Source organism: Mus musculus, chromosome 2 (genome assembly GCF_000001635.26).
Source record: "Mus musculus strain C57BL/6J chromosome 2, GRCm38.p6 C57BL/6J".
Taxonomy (NCBI): domain Eukaryota; kingdom Metazoa; phylum Chordata; class Mammalia; order Rodentia; family Muridae; genus Mus; species Mus musculus.
The window spans coordinates 163,030,512-163,052,051 of NC_000068.7; the positions used below are offsets into that span (position 1 = coordinate 163,030,512).

General features: G+C 46.1%; 1 protein-coding gene across 3 annotated transcripts in view; it reads left to right on the plus strand.

Moving 5' to 3' along the window:
* The window catches only part of Ift52 (intraflagellar transport 52), a 29,039-nt gene extending 13,395 nt beyond the window's left edge, over nt 1-15,644 (plus strand). For 2 of the 3 annotated variants that reach the window (NM_001356522.1, NM_172150.5), the window contains exons 8-13: nt 670-759; nt 2,724-2,792; nt 6,048-6,202; nt 10,116-10,203; nt 12,180-12,288; nt 14,692-15,630. In NM_001356522.1, coding sequence (NP_001343451.1) covers nt 670-759; nt 2,724-2,792; nt 6,048-6,202; nt 10,116-10,203; nt 12,180-12,288; nt 14,692-14,849 — 669 coding nt within the window. In that variant the 3' untranslated portion in view covers nt 14,850-15,630. Of the gene's footprint in view, nt 1-669; nt 760-2,723; nt 2,793-6,047; nt 6,203-10,115; nt 10,204-12,179; nt 12,289-14,691 lie in introns of all 3 variants that reach the window. The other variant, XR_374472.4, reaches the window with a different exon arrangement.
* The last annotated feature ends 5,896 nt before the right edge of the window (nt 15,645-21,540 follow it).

A 21,540-nucleotide genomic window follows, 5' to 3' on the forward strand; every position in this document is an offset into this window, starting at 1 on the left:
GTGCTACCTCAGCTGGGACTCAGGACTCACACTCAGGTCGCTCACATAAGCACTTCACCCACCAAGCTCTCTCTCCAGCTTTGGCTGCAGATACTGATAATTTTAGTAGCAGTGTGGTGAAAGACTCACTCACTGAAACCTAAGCAATATTGGTAATCACCATTTTTTCATATTTATCAGAAAGGCAAAGATACTTTGTAGTAGTGTGGGATGGAGGATGGTTGAGTAGTTAGGGGCACTTGCTGCTCTTGCAGAGGCCTGCTTAGTTCTCAGAACCTACTACAGGCTCACAACCCACTAGGGGCACTTGCTGCTCTGGCAGAGGCCTGCTTAGTTCTCAGAACCCACTATAGGCTCACAACCCACGTGGAAGCTCATATCTCCCTGTGTCTCCAGTTCCAGGGGATCGCATGCCCCCCTCAGCCTACACAGGTTCCGTCATGCATGTGCTGCACATGTTCTCCTGTAGATGAGGCTCTCCTGTACATAAATGAAAAATCGGTCTTTAAAAAAAAGTAAATGGGAATTGTTTTCATAGCTGATATTTTTCAAATATTAGCTATGTGTGAATTGGCATTTATTGGTGTATCAGACAGTTGCTAATGTGGTAAGCGATACATGCAGTGTGTTTTGTGATGTAAGTATCTAACATCGCTTTGTCATCAACAGAACCAAGGTTTTGGAAAGCTGGCAGTGCTTGGTTCGTGTCATATGTTCAGTGACCAATATTTAGATAAAGAAGAAAATAGCAAAATTATGGTAAGCTTTTCTCTTTCGTGTCTTCCATATCATTAGAAAATACCCATAAGTGTATTTATTACTCATTTACATGAGCATGCTAAACATATTACATGGTAGGCACTAAAAGTATTGAGTCAGCCGTAGCCCTTGCTCTACAGCAGTCTATAGTATGTCAGAGAGTGACATACAGATGAGCGAATGTAGAAAGAGTACTGCTGAATCAGAGGTGGCTGACCTTGGAAAACTGGGGAGGGCCCGACTTGTAAATCAAGCAGCTTAAGCTCAGGGATGTGTACAGACAAGTTAGGCTTCCCCCGACTCACTTACAAAATGGACTATGGTTATTTTATTTGCCTTTGACAATTACTTGGCGGGGGGTCACCCTTAATTTATTTTTTTAACTTCAAGCCTGGCTACCTCCCTAGCCATGTGCCCCAGGTACTTGCTGTTTCTCCTGGCCATATGCTCATGGCTCCCCCTCCTCCTCCAACCAGGTGACTCCAAACCCACCCACCTCTAGTCCCTCCAGTAACTGGCTGCAGTTAATTTTATTTAACCTATAATAGTAAATCAAGGAACAAGGTTTGCACAACAAAAGCTTGTAAACAGGAGAAGCCACTCAGTAAAAGCCTGTGAGTGTGAGAAGTCTAGGTAGGCCTAGAACTTTGGCATAGAATTTAGCATTACAATACATAGCAATAGACCAACCCTCCACAATCTCAGACCCCTCTGTTGTGTGGAAGGAAGAAAGGGAGAGGCCAGCCTGAGTCAGTTAGGCAGGACAGAATGAGGACTAAATGAAGGTCGTGACTAGTGAGTGTAGGAGGGGGTGGCAGCATGGGGTAGCTAGAGTTATGTGTAGGACTGATCACTGATAAAGAACGAAGTGAGTGTGGCCTTGCTCTGTCAGTGTAGCTGAAAGAGCTCATGGCTTCTGAGCCATGTTCTGGATGGAACTCTAGCAACTTACCTGCCAGAGGAAGGTGTGTGCCCTCCCTGTTAGTGGATGGGCCCTTCTAGTCTAGTGTGAGGTGGACTAAGCACTCTGCTTGGGCCTCAGCGCCTTTCACTGTGTTCTGAAACCTCAATGTTTGCTTTTCAAAGGCTGGGGTTTTACATATAATTATGATTTTTGTCATATTATGATTGCCAAAGATGAAAAGGTGTGTTTTTTAAAAGTTTTGACTCTCATCACAGAAAGCAAAGGTTGTTTTAGGATTGTGAACAGGTTTTAGGAAGTGTTGGCTTGTAATGTGTTAGAATGCTCTGACGTGAATGATAAAGGTTGCATTAGACTGAGGTTGGCGTGCTTTTTAGTTGGCATGCTTTTTTGTCTATTTTATTGGGTTCTTATTATCTACCACGCTTCGAACTCTCTCTCTCTCTCTCTCTCTCTCTGCCCAAATCCCTTCCAAACCCCAATACTGGTTAGAAGAGAAAGGTTAGAGGGTTAAGGGTGTGTAGAACACTTTAGACTACTTCCTGTTGATTTAGGGGTGTCAGGTTCCTTGGGACAAGTCCACTTTTCGTTCAGGCTGTCTCCAATTTCTTGTTGTCGCTTTACTCATGACCACGTGACAAACCACAGCAAGAGGAAGCAACAGCAGGAGCAGGAGCAACTGCCACAGGACCTCTTGAAGCTCTCCCGTTTAATCCCTCTCCAGAGGCCCCACAATTCAATTATCTGCAGCTGGCAAAATCACCCCCTGCTAGTGCATGAGGCAAATCATAACCACCTGCTGGGAAGCAGCCTCTTATCCCAGACCTAGGATTAAAACAAAACAAGACAAAATTCTCATATACATAACGGGGTTTTTAAAACAAAATTCTCACTACTTTAAAGAGATTTTACCAATAGAAGGCTGATCATCCTTTTTTGAATTCTATTGTCTTTTCTCCCTACTTTAATTATTTTGTCTAGCCTGACCTTTAGCATTCCCAAATAGCCAGGTGTCTAATTATATTTATCATTTCAAATGCAGGATGTTGTGTTCCAGTGGCTTACAACAGGAGACATCCACCTCAACCAGATTGATGCTGAGGACCCAGAGGTAGGAGACTGCATCATAGAAATGGAAGATGGGTCAGCTTCTTAGAACCACTTCCAAAGGGACAGAAAGATCTCTTTCAACTCACCCCTAAGACAGTTGGAAGACAGTTTGGAGAAATGGCTCAGAGGTTAAGAGTACTGGCTGTTCTTCCAGAGGTCCCAGCAACCACATGGTGGCTCACAACCATCTTTAATGGGATCCTGTGCCCTCTTAGGTGTACTCACATATATAAAATAAATAAATCTTAAAAAAAAAAAAAAGACAGTTGGAAGAAATTAGCTAACCATAGGATTGATTGAGTGCTTCCATATAAACCTCAGGATTTACTGTTTGTTCTCTGGAAGATTGCTCGGCGAGAGGGCTGTGGCCAAGCCTGACAGCCTTAATTCAATCCCGGGATTGACACAATAGAAGGAGAGAGCCAGCAGCTACACAGTGTCCTCTTCCTTCCACGTGCATGCCTTGACACACATGTCCCCACTCATATGGTAAATAAATAAAATGCAAAATAAATGTAAAAAGAACAAGTTAGGCCAGTTAGTCATTCTGGGAGCACTCTGTGATGTTTCTGTTTGGATGCCTAGGAGTCATGGAAGGCCAGAGAAGTGAACAGACGGCTGGCCTGTTTGTACTCCCTGAGCTGTGTGCTGGGTTGTGTCGTGGCATAGGTAGCCGCCTTGTCAGTACTCTCACTCTACTCATATCCTATTAAATACTGAGTTTCTAAAGCTGCCACATGTTGCTGGGAAGGGCATTTATCTGCTTTTTTTTTTTTTTAACTTAAAAAAAGTTTGAGGATTGGGAAAGGTCGTTTGTTTGTTCCCCTTTTTTGTTTTTGTTTGTTTATTTGATTTGCTTTGCTTAGGCTGGGTTTCATGGCCTTGGCTGGCCTGGAACTCAAAATGGAGACCAGGTTATCCTTGAATTCACAGAGCGCCACCTGCCTCTGCCTGGCAAGTACTGGGATTAAATTAGATCTAGGGCTACAGAAAAAAAAGTGAATGTATCTTACTATTCCTATAATGAATGTTCAGGCAAATCTCCTGTGCTGAAGCTAAGACTTTGTGTTTGTTTGGTTTGTGGTGGGGTTTCTTATATGCTGAACATTCAATGTCAGAGCCATCCCATGGTCCTTCAGATGACCATGTTCTTTTTTTTTGAGACAGGGTTTCTCTGTATAGCCCTGGCTGTCCTGGAACTCACTTTGGAGACCAGGCTGGCCTCGAACTCAAAAATCTGCCTGCCTCTGCCTCCTGAGTGGACCATGTTCTTTATTTGAGACAGAATATCCCTGTGTGGTCCGTGTTTGTCTTGAGCTCACAGCAGTCTTCCTGTCTCAGCCTCCTGAGTGCTGAGATCACAGGCTGTTCTGCCATATCTAGCTCCATAGCAGGGCTTTTTGTTTTTGAGCTCAACTCTGAGCCAGCTACTTCTCCCCCTCTCTCTGCCGTCATTAGCTGCCTGTAGTTCTTTGTTTAGGGATGGGACCCTGTAAGATTTGCCCCTTCCAAATTACCATGTCTATTGGTCTGGCCATTGTTCAGGTCTTGTTTTAGGCTGCCACTTTGTTGAGGTACCAACAAAGTATTGATTGCTTCTGTCATTTATGAGAGAGAATCTCACAGCAGACTTCCTGGTCCTCTGACTCTTACTACAGTCTCTTACAGTCTTCTGCTCCCTCTTCTTGGAGGTTTCCTGAGCCTTAGTGCAGTTTTAAACTATTTCAAAGTGTTGAGATTACAGGCATACATTAATAGGTAATGCATGCACACAGTTCTGAGTTTAAAAAAAGCATACATGTGAATAGCCTTCCTTCTGTCTTTCAGCCAGGCTGTTTTATTATTTCCCTCAAGTGACATCAAACATATTGTCCCATAGGTTCTTTAGAGATAATTGATACTTAGGTAGGCTCATCTATGTGTGCACTTTCATTCCCTTATCTTTTATGCAAATGATATTGCACACACTATATGTACACTATTTAGCACCTTTAAAGTTACCGTTGGAGGCTGGACGATGGTGGCACACACCTTTAATCCCAGCTCTCAGGAGGCAGAGGCAGGTGAATTTCTGAGTTAAGGCCAGCCTGGTCTACAGAGTGAGTTCCAAGACAGCCAGGGCTATACAGAGAAACCCTGTCTCAAAAAAAAAAAAAATTACTGTTGGAGCTGAGCGTGATGGCATATACCTGCAGTCCCAGCATTCGGGATATGGAAGCAGATGGATCAGAGCTTCAACGTCAGCCTTGGTTAAGTAGTGAGTTCCCATATATGTTCCTGGGCTACATGTGACCCCTGGGAAAAACTACAAGTGAAGCATGTTCCATGTACTTTCTTGAAGAGCCTTCTATCTGTTAGTTTATTAAAGATGTATTCTCTTTCTTGGTGTGTGTGTGTGTGTATGCATCTGTATATGTACATGTACAACATATGCAGATGCCCAAGGAGGTCAGAAGAAAGCATCGGCCCCTGTGGAGCTGGAGTAACAAGTGGTTGGGAGCCTCCTGACTGAAGTGGGTTCTGGGAACCAAATCCAGTCCTCTGAAAAGCTCTCAACACTGAGCCGTGGCTTCCCTTGTTTATACTGCACTGTATTTAACAGTGGCTTGGTGAGGTGGAGATCTAGAGTGAGGTTTAGATGCTCTTGGTCTTTTACCATTACTGGCCCAGAGCACAGGCTATCTCTGTCTCTGAGAAGTGCTAGAGATATCATTGGCTGGGGAGAAGAAGGGCCATGTGATGTGCAAGGGGAGAGAGCAGACAGGGCCCAGATGCTGGAGGTGTGTATGTTGTAGGAAGAGTTTATGGGCTTTTTCTTATCACTTCCAGTTTCTCACTGTAATAAATAATAAAAAAGTTGTTCATTAAAATTACCTTAAGGAGAATTGTTTTTGACAAAGTTGAAGTGATTAAAAAGGATATTGATGGATAAAGGTGGAGATGTGAGTAAATTTGAGGGCGAAAGTTGATTGCCAAGAATTCAGGAAAGACCATGATAGTAAAAGGGAACTCGTCAAGTCAGCCTGGTTCCAGCTGTGCTCAGTGGTGCAATTGTGTAATTGGAGAGTTGGACTCTGCCAGTCCAGTGAGCTTTGTGCCTTTTTCTGCATAAAGTGTTCAGTTGTCAGTGATGGAAAGTGGCGGGTCTCTTGGCAAGGAAATAGAAGTTCTGTAGATTGAGACCCAAGATGGTTGATGCTTGACAGATTAAACTCCCATTTACTTGTGCTGAAAGGAACTCTCTCTTGGCTTTTAGATTTCCGACTACACGATGGTACCAGACACAGCCACCCTCTCAGAGCAGCTCCGAGTGTGTCTGCAGGAGGGCGATGAGAACCCCCGTGACTTTACCACCCTCTTTGACCTGTCCATTTACCAGCTGGACACCACCTGCCTGCCCAAGGTCATCAAGTTAGTACTCAGGCTGCCTGGGCTACACGCTGCACTCCACTCTGCTTGGCTTGAGAACCGGAGCCTGGGGATAGGAGTTAGGTCACACAGCTGTAAAGGGATGACGTTCTCAGATCTGTGGAAGTCAGTAGGGAAATTGGTGTAGGGGGTGTGGATGATGTAGGGGAACTGCTATTAATTACAATCCCCTGTGTTCCAGGATCTATGGGACATTAGAGTAACCAAGCCTTTTCCACTTCGCCAACAGCTTTTCTGGGTTAACATAGAGTCCTGGGTTCTAGGCATATAGTACACAGATTTGTGTACTTCCCTTAGAAGCACTTAAACATATTAGAGAGAGCACTGAGGCTCTTGGGGCTTGTCCATCACAGCCTATAGACACACGCTGGCAGACTCTTTCCTCACAGAGATCCTTTAAAGCTCAGGTACCCTTCCTAACTCCACCTGCCAGCACTCCTCGTCTAGTCAGTCAGTGACAGACGGGTATTGTGTGTGCAGCTTGGTGCAAAGGCTCCTGCCTAACACGTAAGGCTCTCAGTTCCATTCCTGATACTGAAAAAACTGCTCTGGCTATTTTTGGAAAACAGATGAGAGCATGCACTTGTGCTACAGGTCTTTCCTGGTTTCTCACAGATTGGACCCTGTCCCTGAGTCTCAGCTGCTCCCTCGCCAGGACTTACACCTCATGGGACAATGGCGCTTGCCGCAGAGTGCCCTATCCCAGTGGATTCAGTTCCCAAAACCATTCTCATCCAGATAGCATGCCGTGTGTGTACAGCTTAGCAGACACAGGTTAAAGAAACGCTGTTGAGCAGGGTGTGCTGGTCTAACCTGGGAACATCAGCATGGGCTGTGGAGAGAGAGATGAAAGGAGGATGACTGAGTTCAAACTCAGCCCAAGCTACGTAAGGAGAATGGTCTTGCCTGTCTCTTAAAAAAATCAGCGTTGGAAGCTACTTCAGGTCTCTACACCTCTTGCTTCAGTAATGATGCCACAGTCTAGAAAGTGTCTGAAGCCTAACTGAAAAGAGTTCAGTGACCCTGCACAGCACGGGGCAGAGCACATGGTGTGTAGTAGGGAGGTGAGTTCAGTGGCCCTGCACAGCACGGGGCAGAGCACATGGTGTGTAGTAGGGAGGTGAGTTCAGTGGCCCTGCACAGCACGGGGCAGAGCACATGGTGTGTAGTAGGGAGGTGAGTTCAGTGGCCCTGCACAGCACGGGGCAGAGCACATGGTGTGTAGTAGGGAGGTGAGTTCAGTGGCCCTGCACAGCACGGGGCAGAGCACATGGTGTGTAGTAGGAGGTGAGTTCAGTGGCCCTGCACAGCACGGGGCAGAGCACATGGTGTGTAGTAGGGAGGTGAGTTCAGTGGCCCTGCACAGCACGGGGCAGAGCACATGGTATGTAGTAGGAGGTGAGTTCAGTGGCCCTGCACAGCACGGGGCAGAGCACATGGTGTGTAGTAGGGAGGTGAGTTCAGTGGCCCTGCACAGCACGGGGCAGAGCACATGGTGTGTAGTAGGAGGTGAGTTCAGTGGCCCTGCACAGCACGGGGCAGAGCACATGGTGTGTAGTAGGGAGGTGAGTTCAGTGGCCCTGCACAGCACGGGGCAGAGCACATGGTATGTAGTAGGAGGTGAGTTCAGTGGCCCTGCACAGCACGGGGCAGAGCACATGGTGTGTAGTAGGGAGGTGAGTTCAGTGGCCCTGCACAGCATGGGGCAGAGCACATGGTGTGTAGTAGGGAGGTGAGTTCAGTGGCCCTGCACAGCATGGGGCAGAGCACATGGTGTGTAGTAGGGAGGCGAGTTCAGTGGCCCTGCACAGCACAGGGCAGAGCACATGGTGTGTAGTAGGGAGGTGAGTTCAGTGGCCCTGCACAGCACAGGGCAGAGCACATGGTGTAGTAGGAGGCGCTCACTGGGCGTCACTTGTCTTCTCCGTGGGAATCTGTCCTTTTTCCTATACGTAACTGCGAGCTCCTGCAACTCCTCGTCCAGTTTGATTTTCTCCTTTTTCTCTTCATTCAGTTGTTTTGAGACACTGTCAGACTTGACTTGACCCTGTGATCCACATCCCTAGGAAGGGCTCTCCCTCAGCCTGAGAACATGGAGGCAGTGATTGGTAGCAGTAGTTCAGGCGACCGCCTCTCTTCTGCAGGAAGTTGTGTGCTCATTGCCATTTGCTTCTCACTGAATTTTGAAAGGCCACAGATATGTACCAAATGTTCATGAGGTACATATGTAAGAGTTGTCAGGCCTATAATCGCTGCACTTACTAGGCTGACAAGTCAGATTCTGTCTCAGAAAACCTAAATGAGTAGAAAAAGGAGAAAAATTAAACTGGACTAGGAGTTTGTTTGCAGAATTACCTTACAGTACAAAAGGACAGTGAAGGCATAGCAGAAGCCATAGCAGCCCCTTGAGCTTGGCCTTTGGGTCTCTAACGCCCTCTTACGTATTCCCCACCTCGCTGTGACAACGAAGGACTTGAGCCCCTTCTGCCTAGTCTTTGCTGCCTCCTAAAGCTTTTTCTTTTCTTTTCTTTTTTTTTAATTAGATTTTACTTTGTACTTTAGGTTGGCCTGAAACTTACAGTGTAGCCCAGGCTGGCCTGGAATGATCTTTTTTCCATAGCCTTTTGGGTACTGGGCTACACATGCCTGACTCAGCTTAGAATACTTTTCAAGGTAACTTCCCCCTCTCTCTTACTCAGGCTCCTCTGACCAGCCCTACTTCCAGTCCCCTTTCTGTCTGTCCTTGATTGGTTTTTCTTCATACTACCTGTGAATACCTCGCTGTTACCTAGTGTTCTGTGTGCCGTGTGTCTCTTCTCTAGAGTAAGTCTCAGGCGAGCCTCCTTCGTCTCTCGTTGCCACAGTGTGTGTGTCAGTCAGGTCCACAGTGACATGCCGTCAGTACTCGCTGAGGAAAGTGAGCACAGGGAAGTTCATATGCTCCATGTGCTCGCTCCCCAGAAGCAGCTCATACTGCACTGCTCTCTCCAGTAGGAGAGACAAGTCCAGAGACGCAGTGAGCCACAAGGGTCCCAGTACACGTGGGTGAAAGCCAAGGCCGCTGGGATGGTGTGTAAGGGCCTTCTCCCAGCTCTGACAGGACTGCAGGGCCCCAGAGAGGGAAGGGTCTGCAAAGGTGATTCTGCAGAAGCATTCTTTTTTCTGGGCATTACAGTGTATTTTGTTTTGTATGTTAGAGTTTGGTTTCTGTTTCCGTGATAAACACATGACTGGAAGCAGTTTGGAGAGAAAGGGGATTAGTTAATCTTACACTTCCAGGTCACCAAGGGAAGTCAGGGCTGGAAGCTTAAGGAAGGAGTGTGAAGCAGAAACCACAGAGGAGTGCTTTTTCCGGCTGGCTCACTCTGGGCAGTCTGCTCAGAGGCTGGCACTGTCCGCGTGGGCTGGGCCTTCCTATATCAGCAGTAGTCAAGAAAATGTCCCTCGGGCCTATCTGATGGAGGCAGTTCTTCAACTGAGGCTCCTACTTCCACGTGTGTGTGTGTGTGTGTGTGTGTGTGTGTGTGTGTGTCTGTCTGTCTGTGCACATGCTCACATAAGGACAGAGGACAACTTACAGGAGTCAGTTCTCTCTTTCTGCCACGTGGGTTCTGGGGATCAAACTCAGGTCTTTAAGCCTGGTGGCAAGTTTTCTACCTGTCGAGCCATCTCAGCAGCCCAGAACAGATGTTTTGTTTCGTTTTGCTTTCTGGAAGCATTGAGGTTTTACAATTGTTGGGCGTATGCCCCGTTACTGAACTGCTTTCCAAGCTCTTTAGACAACACACTTTGGATGTTTTCTGCATAGTGTTGCTGTGCCCACAGTGTGAGCAGTGAGCTGTGCTTTACCAGTGTCTCACCTTCATTCCCATGTTTTGTCTGCTTATTAACCCAGGGCTCACGAGGAACTAAATGTGAAACATGAACCACTTCAGCTCGTCCAACCTCAGTTTGAGATGCCGCTGCCAGCCCTTCAGCCTGCGGTGAGTCTGTACTATGCATGGCACCCTCATGGAGTCCCAGCGCATAGCCTGTAAGCACGCTCAGACACCACATCGTTAGCATTCTCTATGACTTCCATGTGAGAGTGCCTGAGGAGTCAGAGCATGGGTTTTCCTGGCTATTGAACTTTTCCATCTTGAGGGCGTGGGGTTGGAAGGCGTATATGAGACTGCCCCAGTGCCCTAGTCACTTTACTATTGCTGTGAAGAAACACTATGACTAAGGCAACTTATGAAAGAAAAGCATTTCATTGGGAGCTTGCTAAGTTTGAGAAGGTGAGTCCGTGACCATCCTGGTAAGGAGTGGCAGCATACAGGCAGGCATGGCATTGGAGCAGCAGCTGAGAGCTTACATCTGATCCACAAGTAGGAGGCAGAGAGAGCACAAGACTAGGCCTGGTGTGGGCTTTTGAAACCTCAAAACCAACCCTCAGTGACACACCTCCTCCAGCAAGGGCATACCTCCTAACCCTTCCCAGTATAGTTCTACCAACTAAGGACCCAGAATACAAACACCTGAGCCTATGGTTGCCAGTCTCATTTGAGCCACCACACTGGGTATTGAGGTAGAAAGCCTTTGAGATGCCTGCCCAGGCATTGGGCACTCAGATCCTTAGTTTGATTTTAACAGCCTGGGGGCAGCTGCAGTGTGAGTTGCTGAGAAGTCATGAACAGCCATGTTCACCCTAGAGGACACTGGTGACAGACCAAAAGCACGATTCCACCCAAGTCCTCTGTGGTAAACCAGTGAGGTATTTTAAGTTGCTTGCTTATATGAGCATGGTGAGGAGTTCTGCACAGGAGGGCAGGAAAGGGGGACTTCTCAGTGAGCTGCATCACCTAAAAGCCCAACCCCAGCATAGGTGAATACTTAGGAAAATTGCATCTTGGAGTGTCCTGCCCAAGGAAGTCCCACCTGAGAGTAACACCCACCTTTGCCCACACTGTATAGCTTGTTTAACCTCAGAGAGATTGGTGAGTCTTGTAACTTTGTGAGCTTCTTACACCTTGTAAGTTTCCTAACTCCTTTAAGTCTTTGTTTTCCTTTCCTGGGGCAACATTTCAGTTTAGAAGCAACAGCTACAGAACAGCAGCCATGTGTTCGGCATTGTGCAACTTTTGATTTCAGCGTTAACTGAACATTGGCTATCTTTCCCTATCCCCATACATTCTGGGGTCTTTTTGTTTGTTTGTTCGTTCCTTCATGAGGGGGGTTGTTTTTCTGAACTTGCTTTGTAGACCAGGGTGCCTTCAAACCCATAGATTCACTTGTCTCTGCCTCCTTAGTGCTGGGATTAAAGGCATCAATACATTCTGGAATCTTAAAGAGCTAGTTTGTTAATTTGCTAGCTTGAAATTGTTGATGGTGATGTTTATATCCTAAAAAAAAAAATGGCAAATCCTACAGGTCAGGTTACTTGCCATGAGAGCTGGTAGTTACCAGCTCACGGGTGGGCCATGCCGGGGGATGTTAAGTTTAGCCCTTTCTATACTAAGATACATCTGCTTCCCCAGTGACTTCTGGTCCTAAAGAACACATAATAGTTAGCTGACTGTAGTGATGTGCACGTGTAAATCACGACTCAGGAGGCTGTGGCAAGAGGACCACAAGTTTGGGTCTCCCTGGGATGGAGATAGATATATATATATATCAAGAACCTATCTCAAAACAAAGAAAGCCATCAAGCTGTGATGTCACTGCACAACCCTCAGTGCCAGGCTTGGCTGAATCCATGGCACTGTTACCTGGCTTGGTCAGTTTAGTGGTGTGATTAAAGCTGGCTCTGCTTGGTTGCTTACAGGAGACTCAGCCATACTTGATATGGGCCTAATGGATGAAGTGGTGGAGCTGGGAAGGCTCCTCCCAGGGGAGAGGCTCTGTCAGCTTCTCATTGCTCCTGCTCTTGTCACTGCTAGGCTCTGAGAGACTCTTGGCTAAAAGACTGCACTTCCCCTAGGTCTTCCCTCCGAGTTTCCGGGAGTTGCCGCCCCCTCCCCTGGAGCTGTTTGACCTAGATGAAACATTCTCCTCTGAGAAGGCGCGCCTGGCTCAGATCACCAACAAGTGTGAGTACTGGCCAGTTACATTGTTTCTCTTATGAGGTTTATTTACCATGAACCTCTGTGACTTGCATAAAGAGATGCTTAAAGATGGTTCCTGGAGAACTGAATCCGGGTAGATGAATGACGCTGAGCATGTCTTCATTGCATGTGAATGCGGTCCTCTGAGGTCCGTTAATCTCAAGCGGTCGAGCATGGTGCAGAAGACTGAAGTGTCACTTTTGACCCCCATAGCCTCTTGGTTCTGATGAACTAAGTGACCCAAGTTGACTACTAACCCTGGCATCCATTTTGCCGACCTGGGTCATTGGTCACAGGAACATTTAGATTAGAAAGATTCACAGGCTGGCAAGATGGCTCCACAGGTGAAGGAGCTTGTAGAGAAAGGCAGATTACCTGACTTTCAGTCCTGGAACCCACTTGCAAGTGGAAGGAGAGAACCAACTCTATAAAGTTGTCCTGTGACCTCCAGGTGGGTGTCATGTACAAACCACTGCCCTAGCACACACACAGGTAATAATAATAAAACAATTAAGTATTCTTTTAAAAGACAAGAACAGGGGCTGGAGAGATGGCTCAGTGGTTAAGAGCATTGACTGCTCTTCCGAAGGTCCTGAGTTCAATTCCCAGCAACCACATGGTGGCTCACAACCATCTGTAACAAGGTCTGGCACCCCCTTCTGGAGTGTCTGAAGACAGCTACAGTGTACTTACATATAATAAATAAATACATCTTAAAAAAAAAAAAATAAAAGACAAGAACAGAAAAAGGAGTCCAGGCCAAAAGATTTCTAGACTTCAAATTGAAGTGTCTTCCTGCCTGTTGACCCTCCTGATATGCTCAGTTTCTAACACAGCAGACAGGCCTGCACCCAAACGACAAGAGACATAAAATTAACCACCCACTGCAAGCAGCAGCCCTACTCCTAAAAACACAATTTAAGGAAAAACATGAGCATACACAGATGAAATTATTTATTTTAAAAATGCAACAAGCTGTACATTATAGTGATGTCTTTAATACCAGCACTCAAGATGCAGAGGCAGACAGATCTGTGAGCTCCAGGACAGTCAGAACTATGTGAGAGACCCCATCCCTCAAAGGGAAAAAAAGCAACAAAGTTGGGAATAGCCTTCATGGCTACTAGAAAGGAATGGTAGTCACTTGTCTCACATTTAATCTGTGGTATGGACCTTGGTTAACAACAGTTCACATAATCCAGCACTCAGGAGGCTAAGATAGGAGAATTACTGAGTTCAAGGCCAGCCTTGGCTACAGTGTGCTACCCTAGCTCAAGAAGAGCAGTAATGACTACCCACACATCTTAGATATAGGACTGCTAGGAATGGCTTTATAGAAGGCCATTGTTATGACAAGTACATTTTTCTTTGTGTTTTTCTAATCTTCAGGGACTGGGATAAGGGTTGAGATGGGTTCATATAGCCAGGCTGACCTTGAACTCAGTATGTGGCTGAGACTGACTTTGAACCCCTGACTCCCCTGTGTCCACTTCCCATCAGGCCCTGCTTCTTTTTGGTTTTTGAAAGAAGAGTTTCACACTGTATTGTAACCTGGCTTTTGAAACTCAGCTAGGTCACTTCCGCTGGCCTCAAATTCATGGCAGGCCTGATGTAGCCTCTCCAATGTGTGAGGACAAGTATGAGCCCCCTTATGTCAGTCCCCGCTGTTCTCTGGTAATGTACAGTAAGCGGTGGGGTTGTTCTGTTTACTAAGGAGTGAACCCACAACTTTACTTTTCTCTAATAGTCTTATGATAAATGTCACTCCTCCTCCCTGAGGACTGGAGCTTGGACCTCAGCACTGCAGTGTGGTACTCTACCACTGAGCCATGTCCCCAAGTCTTATTTTCCTTTTATATGCCAGAGTCTTCCTGTGTCACCTAGGCTGGTCTCAAATTTGTAATCTTCTTTCCCCAGCCTCCCAAATGCTGGGATTCTGGGTGTATACCACCAGGGGTTGCATAAATGTTACTTTAAACTTTGTATCTGACCTTTTCACAGTGCCCTTTATATTTAGAACCTGGTACCTTGAGTCCCTACGGCTGCTGTTGTGCTGTGTGGTGTGCAGTGCTTGATTTGGGGAGTGGGAAAGCTAGAACATACCAGACTGGGGTGTTGGCTCACTCCTCTAGTCCCAGCACTCAGGGAACTTGTCTAAGGCAGGAAGATTGTTACAAGTTTGAGGCCAGCCTGGGCTATGACATGAGAGTGTCTCCCTGAAGAATGACAAAATATGCCACTTTTGCCTTTATCTACGCAAGCAGCACATCTGTGATGACATCACTGTAAGAAGAACTGAGTAGTGAGCAGAAGAGAACACTTCAAACCCAGTGTCTGGATTCTGGACAGAGTGGAAGTTAAGGGTTAACCAGACTGTTCTGTGTTTAGGTACTGATGAAGACCTGGAATTCTATGTCAGGAAGTGTGGCGACATTCTTGGAGTAACAAGCAAACTTCCAAAGGATCAACAGGATGCCAAACATATCCTTGAACACATCTTCTTCCAAGTGGTGGAGTTCAAGAAACTGAACCAGGAGGCCCACTGAGGTGGCAGCCCTTCAGGTGATGTCACTCACTCTTTGCAACATTCATTAGTTCTTCAGTGCTTACTAAGTGTCTGTCTCCCAGATGAACAACAGATGATGATCCTTCGAGAATGGAACTTCTGTTCTAGCTGGAGGGTCCCCACAAACAGTAGCGTAATCTGTAAGCAAACACTTAGACGCCAGAGGATGGTAAGTGCTGTGGTGTAGAAACAGTAGAGCTAGGCTGGAGGGATCTAGTGTGCCAGCGTTCAGCAGAGTGAGCAGAGCTGGTCAGTACACACTGATGCCAGCGTCTGCTGTGCTGTTTGTGTCAGAACCTATAACAGCACTTGAGTGACACATGGTTGCTGTGGCAGTGTGCACAATCTGTCCTGGAGTTGTAAGAACTTCATCCTGGGCTTAGAATCAGCCTTTAGGCCAGCTAATCCCCACTTATCCCAGCTAATGGTGATTTTGAATGTCGAATTAATGTTCAAAATACCAAAGAGTTCCTGTTTCAGGCTCTGAATTTAAATAAAATAAAATTCTGTGTTTCCTGGCTCATCTGGAACATGATATTGATGTGACTGAAATGGCATTCCAGAACTTCTGACGACTGTAAAGTACCTTCTGCCCGCCCGCCCGCTGAGCTCTGTGGTTTTGAATTCTTCTCAGGAAAGTATCTGTACTTGTTTTTCTCTAACGCTGTGGAAGGTTTGCCCATCCTTTGTAGTGCCCAGATGGAAGAGATGATTCATTGGCATAAATTAAATCTGTGATTGAGCTTTTGTAATTTATAAAATGGTCTGTCATTGATATCCTTTTTTCTCATTCCTGCTCAAGATTTGAATCTCTTTTTTTTTTTTAAAAGATTTATTTATTTATTATATGTAAGTACACTGTAGCTGTCTTCAGACACTCCAGAAATGCCAGATCTCATTACGGATGGTTGTGAGCCATCATGTGGTTGCTGGGATTTGAACTCAGGACCTTCAGAAGAGCAGTCAGTGCTCTTAACCGCTGAGCCATCTCTCCAGCCCCAAGATTTGAATCTCTTATTAAAGATGTACCTAGTGCCCGGCATGGTGGCGCACGCCTTTAGTCCCAGCACTTGGGAGGCAGAGGCAGGCAGATTTCTGAGTTCGAGGCCAGCCTAGTCTACAGAGTGAGTGCCAGGACAGCCAAGGCTACACAGAGAAATCCTGTCTCGAAAAACCAAAAAAAAAAAAAAAAAGAAGAAGAAGAAGAAGAAGTACCTCGTGCTTGAGCTTGTTAGAACACTGTGCAGACTTCTGGGCTAGTTCAAAGTCAGACAAGAGCCTAGCAGGAAGTAACTGCTCAAGCTAAAGTTGATTCCATGGACTAATTTGAAACAATACAAAACAAGGTACACGTGTAGCATATTCCTTTCATCCTAACACATTTTGAGAGCCAAGCACAATAGCATATGATTTTAGTTTCAGCATCTGAAAGACTGAGGCAGGTGAATTGCCAGCCTAAGCTATGGAGACCTTGTTTCAAAAAGAAAAGAGTGGGGCTGGAGAGATGGCTCAGTAGATGAGAGCTGTTCTTACCAGCACTCAGATATGGCTCACAGCCATCCATAACTCCAGACCAGTGATCTCTCTCCCTCTTCTGGCCACACAGATGGTGCACATAGCTGCATGTAGCAAAAACACACAAAATAAAATAAATCTCACAAAAATTAAGGACATGGGGGCAGTTCAGGTGTTAATATATAGGACAAAGGTGATAATGACATTATATAATGAAATATTCAGGAGACACGCACTTTTCCCCTGATCTTCAGTCCAGCACTTTCAAGGCTGAGGAAAGGGATTGCTGAGGGTTGAGAGGATCCTGACATACCAAGTTAATTCCAGGCCAGCCTGGGCCATACAACACACCCCTGTCTCAAATCAAAGGAATCCACAGCTACCTCTAAACACCAGCTAGTACAGTATAGCACCCCTGTATTCATAGCTACTTGGGAGGCTGAAGCAGGAGGATCTAGGCTGGACTAGGGACATAAAGAAACTCTACTCCACAGCAACAGAAACCACACAGTGTCCAAGCATCAGAGGGCTGTTTAAAACTCTGTTGTTCCTGTGCCTTATAGAAATTTGGGGAGTGTTGTTTGTTTGTCTACTTGTTTATTTGTGTTTTTTTTTTTTGAGACATTGTTTCTCTATGTAGCCTTGGCCATACTGGAACTCCCTCTATAGCCCAGGCTGGCCTCAAACTCAGAGATTTGTCTGCCTCTGCCTCCCGAATGCTGGGATTAGAGGCCTCTGGCCACCACCTGGCTGACTTTGTTTGGTTTGTTTTGTCTATGGGTTTCTGGGCTTATTGGCATAAGCCTTTAATCCTAGCACTCGGGAGGCAGAGGCAGGCTGATCTCTTGAGTTTGGGGCCAGCCTGGTCTTCATAGCTAGTTCTAGGATAGTCTGGGCTACACAGAGAAACCCTGTCTTTTAAAAAAAAGTTTTTAATTTTTAAATTTTATTTTATGTGTATTCAAGTTTTATCTGCATGTTATGTGTGTCCGCCTTGTCTGTGCCTGGTACCAGTGGATCTAGAAGAGGGCACCAGGTCTTCTGAAACTGAAATAAACCAATGTGTGTCACTAAACTCTGGTTTAGTTTTAAACAAAAACACCCTAACAATGTAAGTCTTGAGCAGTGATCCATAGGCTGTAAGGGGAAAGAACTCCACCCTCTTCAGCCATCCAGCTGCCCTCTTTGCAACCAGTGTTACCGTAAATGGAAATATATGCTTTAACTTGACAAATAGGGACAAATCTACTGTGTGTTTATAAGCTTGCAATGCTGGGAGCTAGGACTCCCACTGCAGAGAGGGGAATCAGCTTGAGTTTCGGCCGCTAGAGGCCGCCAGCTCTGCCGATGCACGCTGTCAAGCTGCGGAGACTGCCGATGAACTCGCGCTGGGAAAGAGCCAAGGTGCTGACTGACAGGTCTTCAGGCTCCATGCTTCTTCCAGTGAGTCTGGAGAGACCCCTAGAGTGATGCAAAAGGAGAAAACTTGCTGTGTCCCCCTGCGAGCTTCTCTTCTTCTCTTCAGCCATTGTCACTTTTTAAAGTGGGATTGCAGTTCCAAGAGTTTTATACAGATGGCAGCCATCATCCTGTTCTCAGGCTTCTTTTAGCAAAGCATTTCAAAATCAATTTCTCTCTGTAATTTGTTTACCCAGGCAGTTGTTGAGGGTTTGGGATGTCTTCAGTTTGGGGCTGTTGTTAATATACATGTGAAAATCTGTGTGGGCATATACATTTATTTTTTTGAAGGTTTGACCATACAATGGGTGTATAGATGAAAGGTTTCCCTTCCTGTTTTGGGGGAGCAGTTTTGAGTGGGTTTGGTTGGTTGATTTGGGGTGTTGGTTTTTGAGAGTTTCACTGTAGAACCCAGGGTAATCTGGAATTTACCATGTAGGACAAACAGGGCTCAAACTTTCAGTGATGTTCCTGCTTCCGCCTCTGGTTGCAGGTCTGGGCCACCCGGCCTGGTTTATGTGGGTAATAGAGATCACACCCAGGCCTTCATGCCTAGTCAGTGAACACACTACCAAGATTCTTTCTACCCCATCCCCCACTCCCCAACTCTTGCTTTATAGGCCAGCCATTGGATCTTTAGCAACCTTGCCTCTACCTCCCAAGTGCCATGTGTACAGTTTTAGTTACAGCTGTGTGCTTGTCTTAGTTAGGGTTTCATTGTTATGAAGAGACACCATGACCAAGGCAACTCTTAACTGGGGCAACATTTAATTAGGGCTGGCTTATAGTTTCAGAGGTTCAGTCCATCATCATCATCATAGTGGGAAGCATGGCAGTGTGCAGGCAGACATGATGCTGGAAGAGCTGAGAATTCTACATCTTGATCCCAAGGCAACCAGGAAGAGACTACTTCTTCCCTGCACTGGGCGGGACTTAAGCATAGAACCTCAAAGCCCACCTCCCCAGTGACTCACTTCCTCCAACAAAGCCATACTTACTCCAACAAGGCCACACCTCCTGATAATGTCACTTCTCATGGGCCACATATATTCAAGCCACCACGGCACTTTAGTTATTCTTTTCCTTTATTTGAGACAGGGACTTATGTTGCTTAGGCTGCTCTTGAACTCCTGGACTTAGTTAATCCCACACCAACTTCCTTCTAGCTGGTAGTATAGGCCTGTATGATACCTATTTATGTCTTTAGAAAAACAGCTATGGGATAAAGCAGATGTAAAAGTTTAAGATGGGCCAGGCAGTGGTGGCACATGTCTTTAATCCCAGCACTTGGGAGGCAGAGGCAGGTGGATTTCTGAGTTCGAGGCCAGCCTGGTCTACAGAGTGAGTTCCAGGACAGCCAGGGCTACACAGAGAAACCCTATCTTGAAAAACCGAAAAAAAAAAAAGTTTAAGATGGCCTATAGAGCAGTGGTCTATATGCTTCCTAATGCTATAACCCATTAATAGTGCTCATGTTGTGGTGACCCCCCAACCATAAAATTGTTTTCATTGTTACTTCATAACTGTCATTTTGCTACTGTCATGAGTTAATTGTAATGTCAATATCTGATATGCAGTATATCTATATGTGACTCCTGTCAAAGAGTCATTTGACCCCCAAAGGGGTCATGACCCACAGGTTGAGAACTGATGCTATAGCATGAGTTTCATGCCTGGGTTACATAGAAAGGCCACCTCCAGGGCCTGGAGAGATGGCTCAGCGGTTAAGAGCACTGACTGCTCTTCCAGAGGTCCTGAGTTCACATCCCAGCAACCACATGGTAACTCACAAGCATCTGTAATGGGATCTGATGCCTTTTTCTGGTCTGTCTGAAAACAGCTACAATGTACTTGTATATAATAAATAAATAAATAAATCTTAAAAAAAAAAAAACCCAAGGCCACCTCCCATCTCTTTTCTTTTCCTTCCTTCCTTCCTTCCTTTCTTTTTTTTCAGACAGAATCTCACTAGTTGGCTCTAGGTGGTTTCAGTTTACAACTCTCTTGCCTCCTGAGTGCTAGGATTACAGGAGTCCATCAGCATTTCATGAGCTTTTCCTGGGAGACTAGGATGTTCATTTACCCCAGACAGGCACCGCCAGCCAACAGACCAAAGTAAGGACTCACCCGAGTCCTTTTTGGAGAACCACTGAGTATCCTGGGCTGACTTGCAGAACTCACTGGGACGTTGAGCCCCTCCCACCCCCACCTCAGCTGTGAAGATGGAGTTCCTCTTGAGTTAACGCAAGGAGGCCATGCTATGTTCTCCAGCCTGAGTCTACAAGACTTGGTAGACAGCTGGGAGGGAGATGTAGGAAGGAGGTGGGGATCTCAGGTGAGGGTCTAATGAGCCCCCCCCCCAGCCTTCTGTGAAGAAATATCAACAAGCCATTGAGGGACACTTCGAAGAGTCAAAGCTGCTCTGATGAAGTTATTAAGGGCTGATGAGGCTTGGAGAATAGCCTTCTAAGATAACTTCGTTTTAGGATCTGAAGATGTAGTCTTGGCTGGTTTGGAACTTACTATGTAGACCAGGCTGTCTGTCGTAGAATGCTTGCCTCTGCCTCATGAGTGCTTTGTTACAGGTATGTGCTATTATGCTCAGCCTTTTTCTTTTTATCCTTCTCCTTTCCTTCCTTCCTTCCTTCCTTCCTTCCTTCCTTCCTTCCTTTCATTCTTTCTCTCCTCCTCCTGCTTTTGTTTTGATGATGTTGCTACTGCTAGATATTACTTAGGTGCTCATGGCTACACAAGCGCTGAACCTCTGAGTCACATTATTAGCTCTCTTTTTACTTTTATGAAAGATTTCACTTAAGTTGCCCAGCCTGGCCTTGAACTTGTTATCCTCCTGCCTCAACTTCCTAAGAAGAAGATAGGATTCCAGATCTGTGTTATGTCCAGCTTTTAAGCATCTTTTGTGCTTTTGGTACTGACTGCATTTTGAAGAGAGCGCCAGATCTAGACTGTGATCAGAAAGGAGGCAAGAATGGCGTGGAAGTCTTGCCAGTCTCTGAGAATCCTCCTCATCTACTCCTCCTCTCTCCCACCCACCTTCTCCCCCCCCCCCCTTTTTTCTTTTGATCGGGAATCTCCCTAGATAGGGAGCAGCTTGAACATTCCATTCTTCTGCCTGAGCCTTCCAGAATGCTGAAATTTCAGGCATGCACCACTACTGCAAGGAGATTTACCTTTGGGGTACAGGGTCTCCTTATATCTCAGTCTGGCCTGGAAGTCACAGTGTAGTGAAGGCTGGTCTTGAACTTGGGATTCTCCTGCCTTGGCCTTCCGAGTACAGGGATTAGACAGGTGACGCCACACCTTGCATAGATTTTCAAATCTTTCTCCTCCCTGCTAAGCTATGGGTGTTCTTTGTCATTCCCTACATTGTCCACTCTGCCAGTTCCTAAATAACCCAACTCTATAGAGCTGAAAGTGACCTGATTGGGTAGGTGCACGCAGCTTCCTTCTGCCAGCCCAGCACCTGTGTGATCAGTGCAGTTTACTGAATGGCTTTTTGTCTTAGTTTGCTTAGTGGGTGGAGCTTGTTTATAGGTTGGTTGCCTGGCAGGCAAAGGCCCAGAGTTTGAAGTGTGGCCCTACAAAGCAAAGCAAAACCAAAACAAAAGTTGCTCAGTAGATGGATGCTGGGACTCTGGACACAGGCAGGTGATCCTACTTATTATTTACCATCAGTCAAT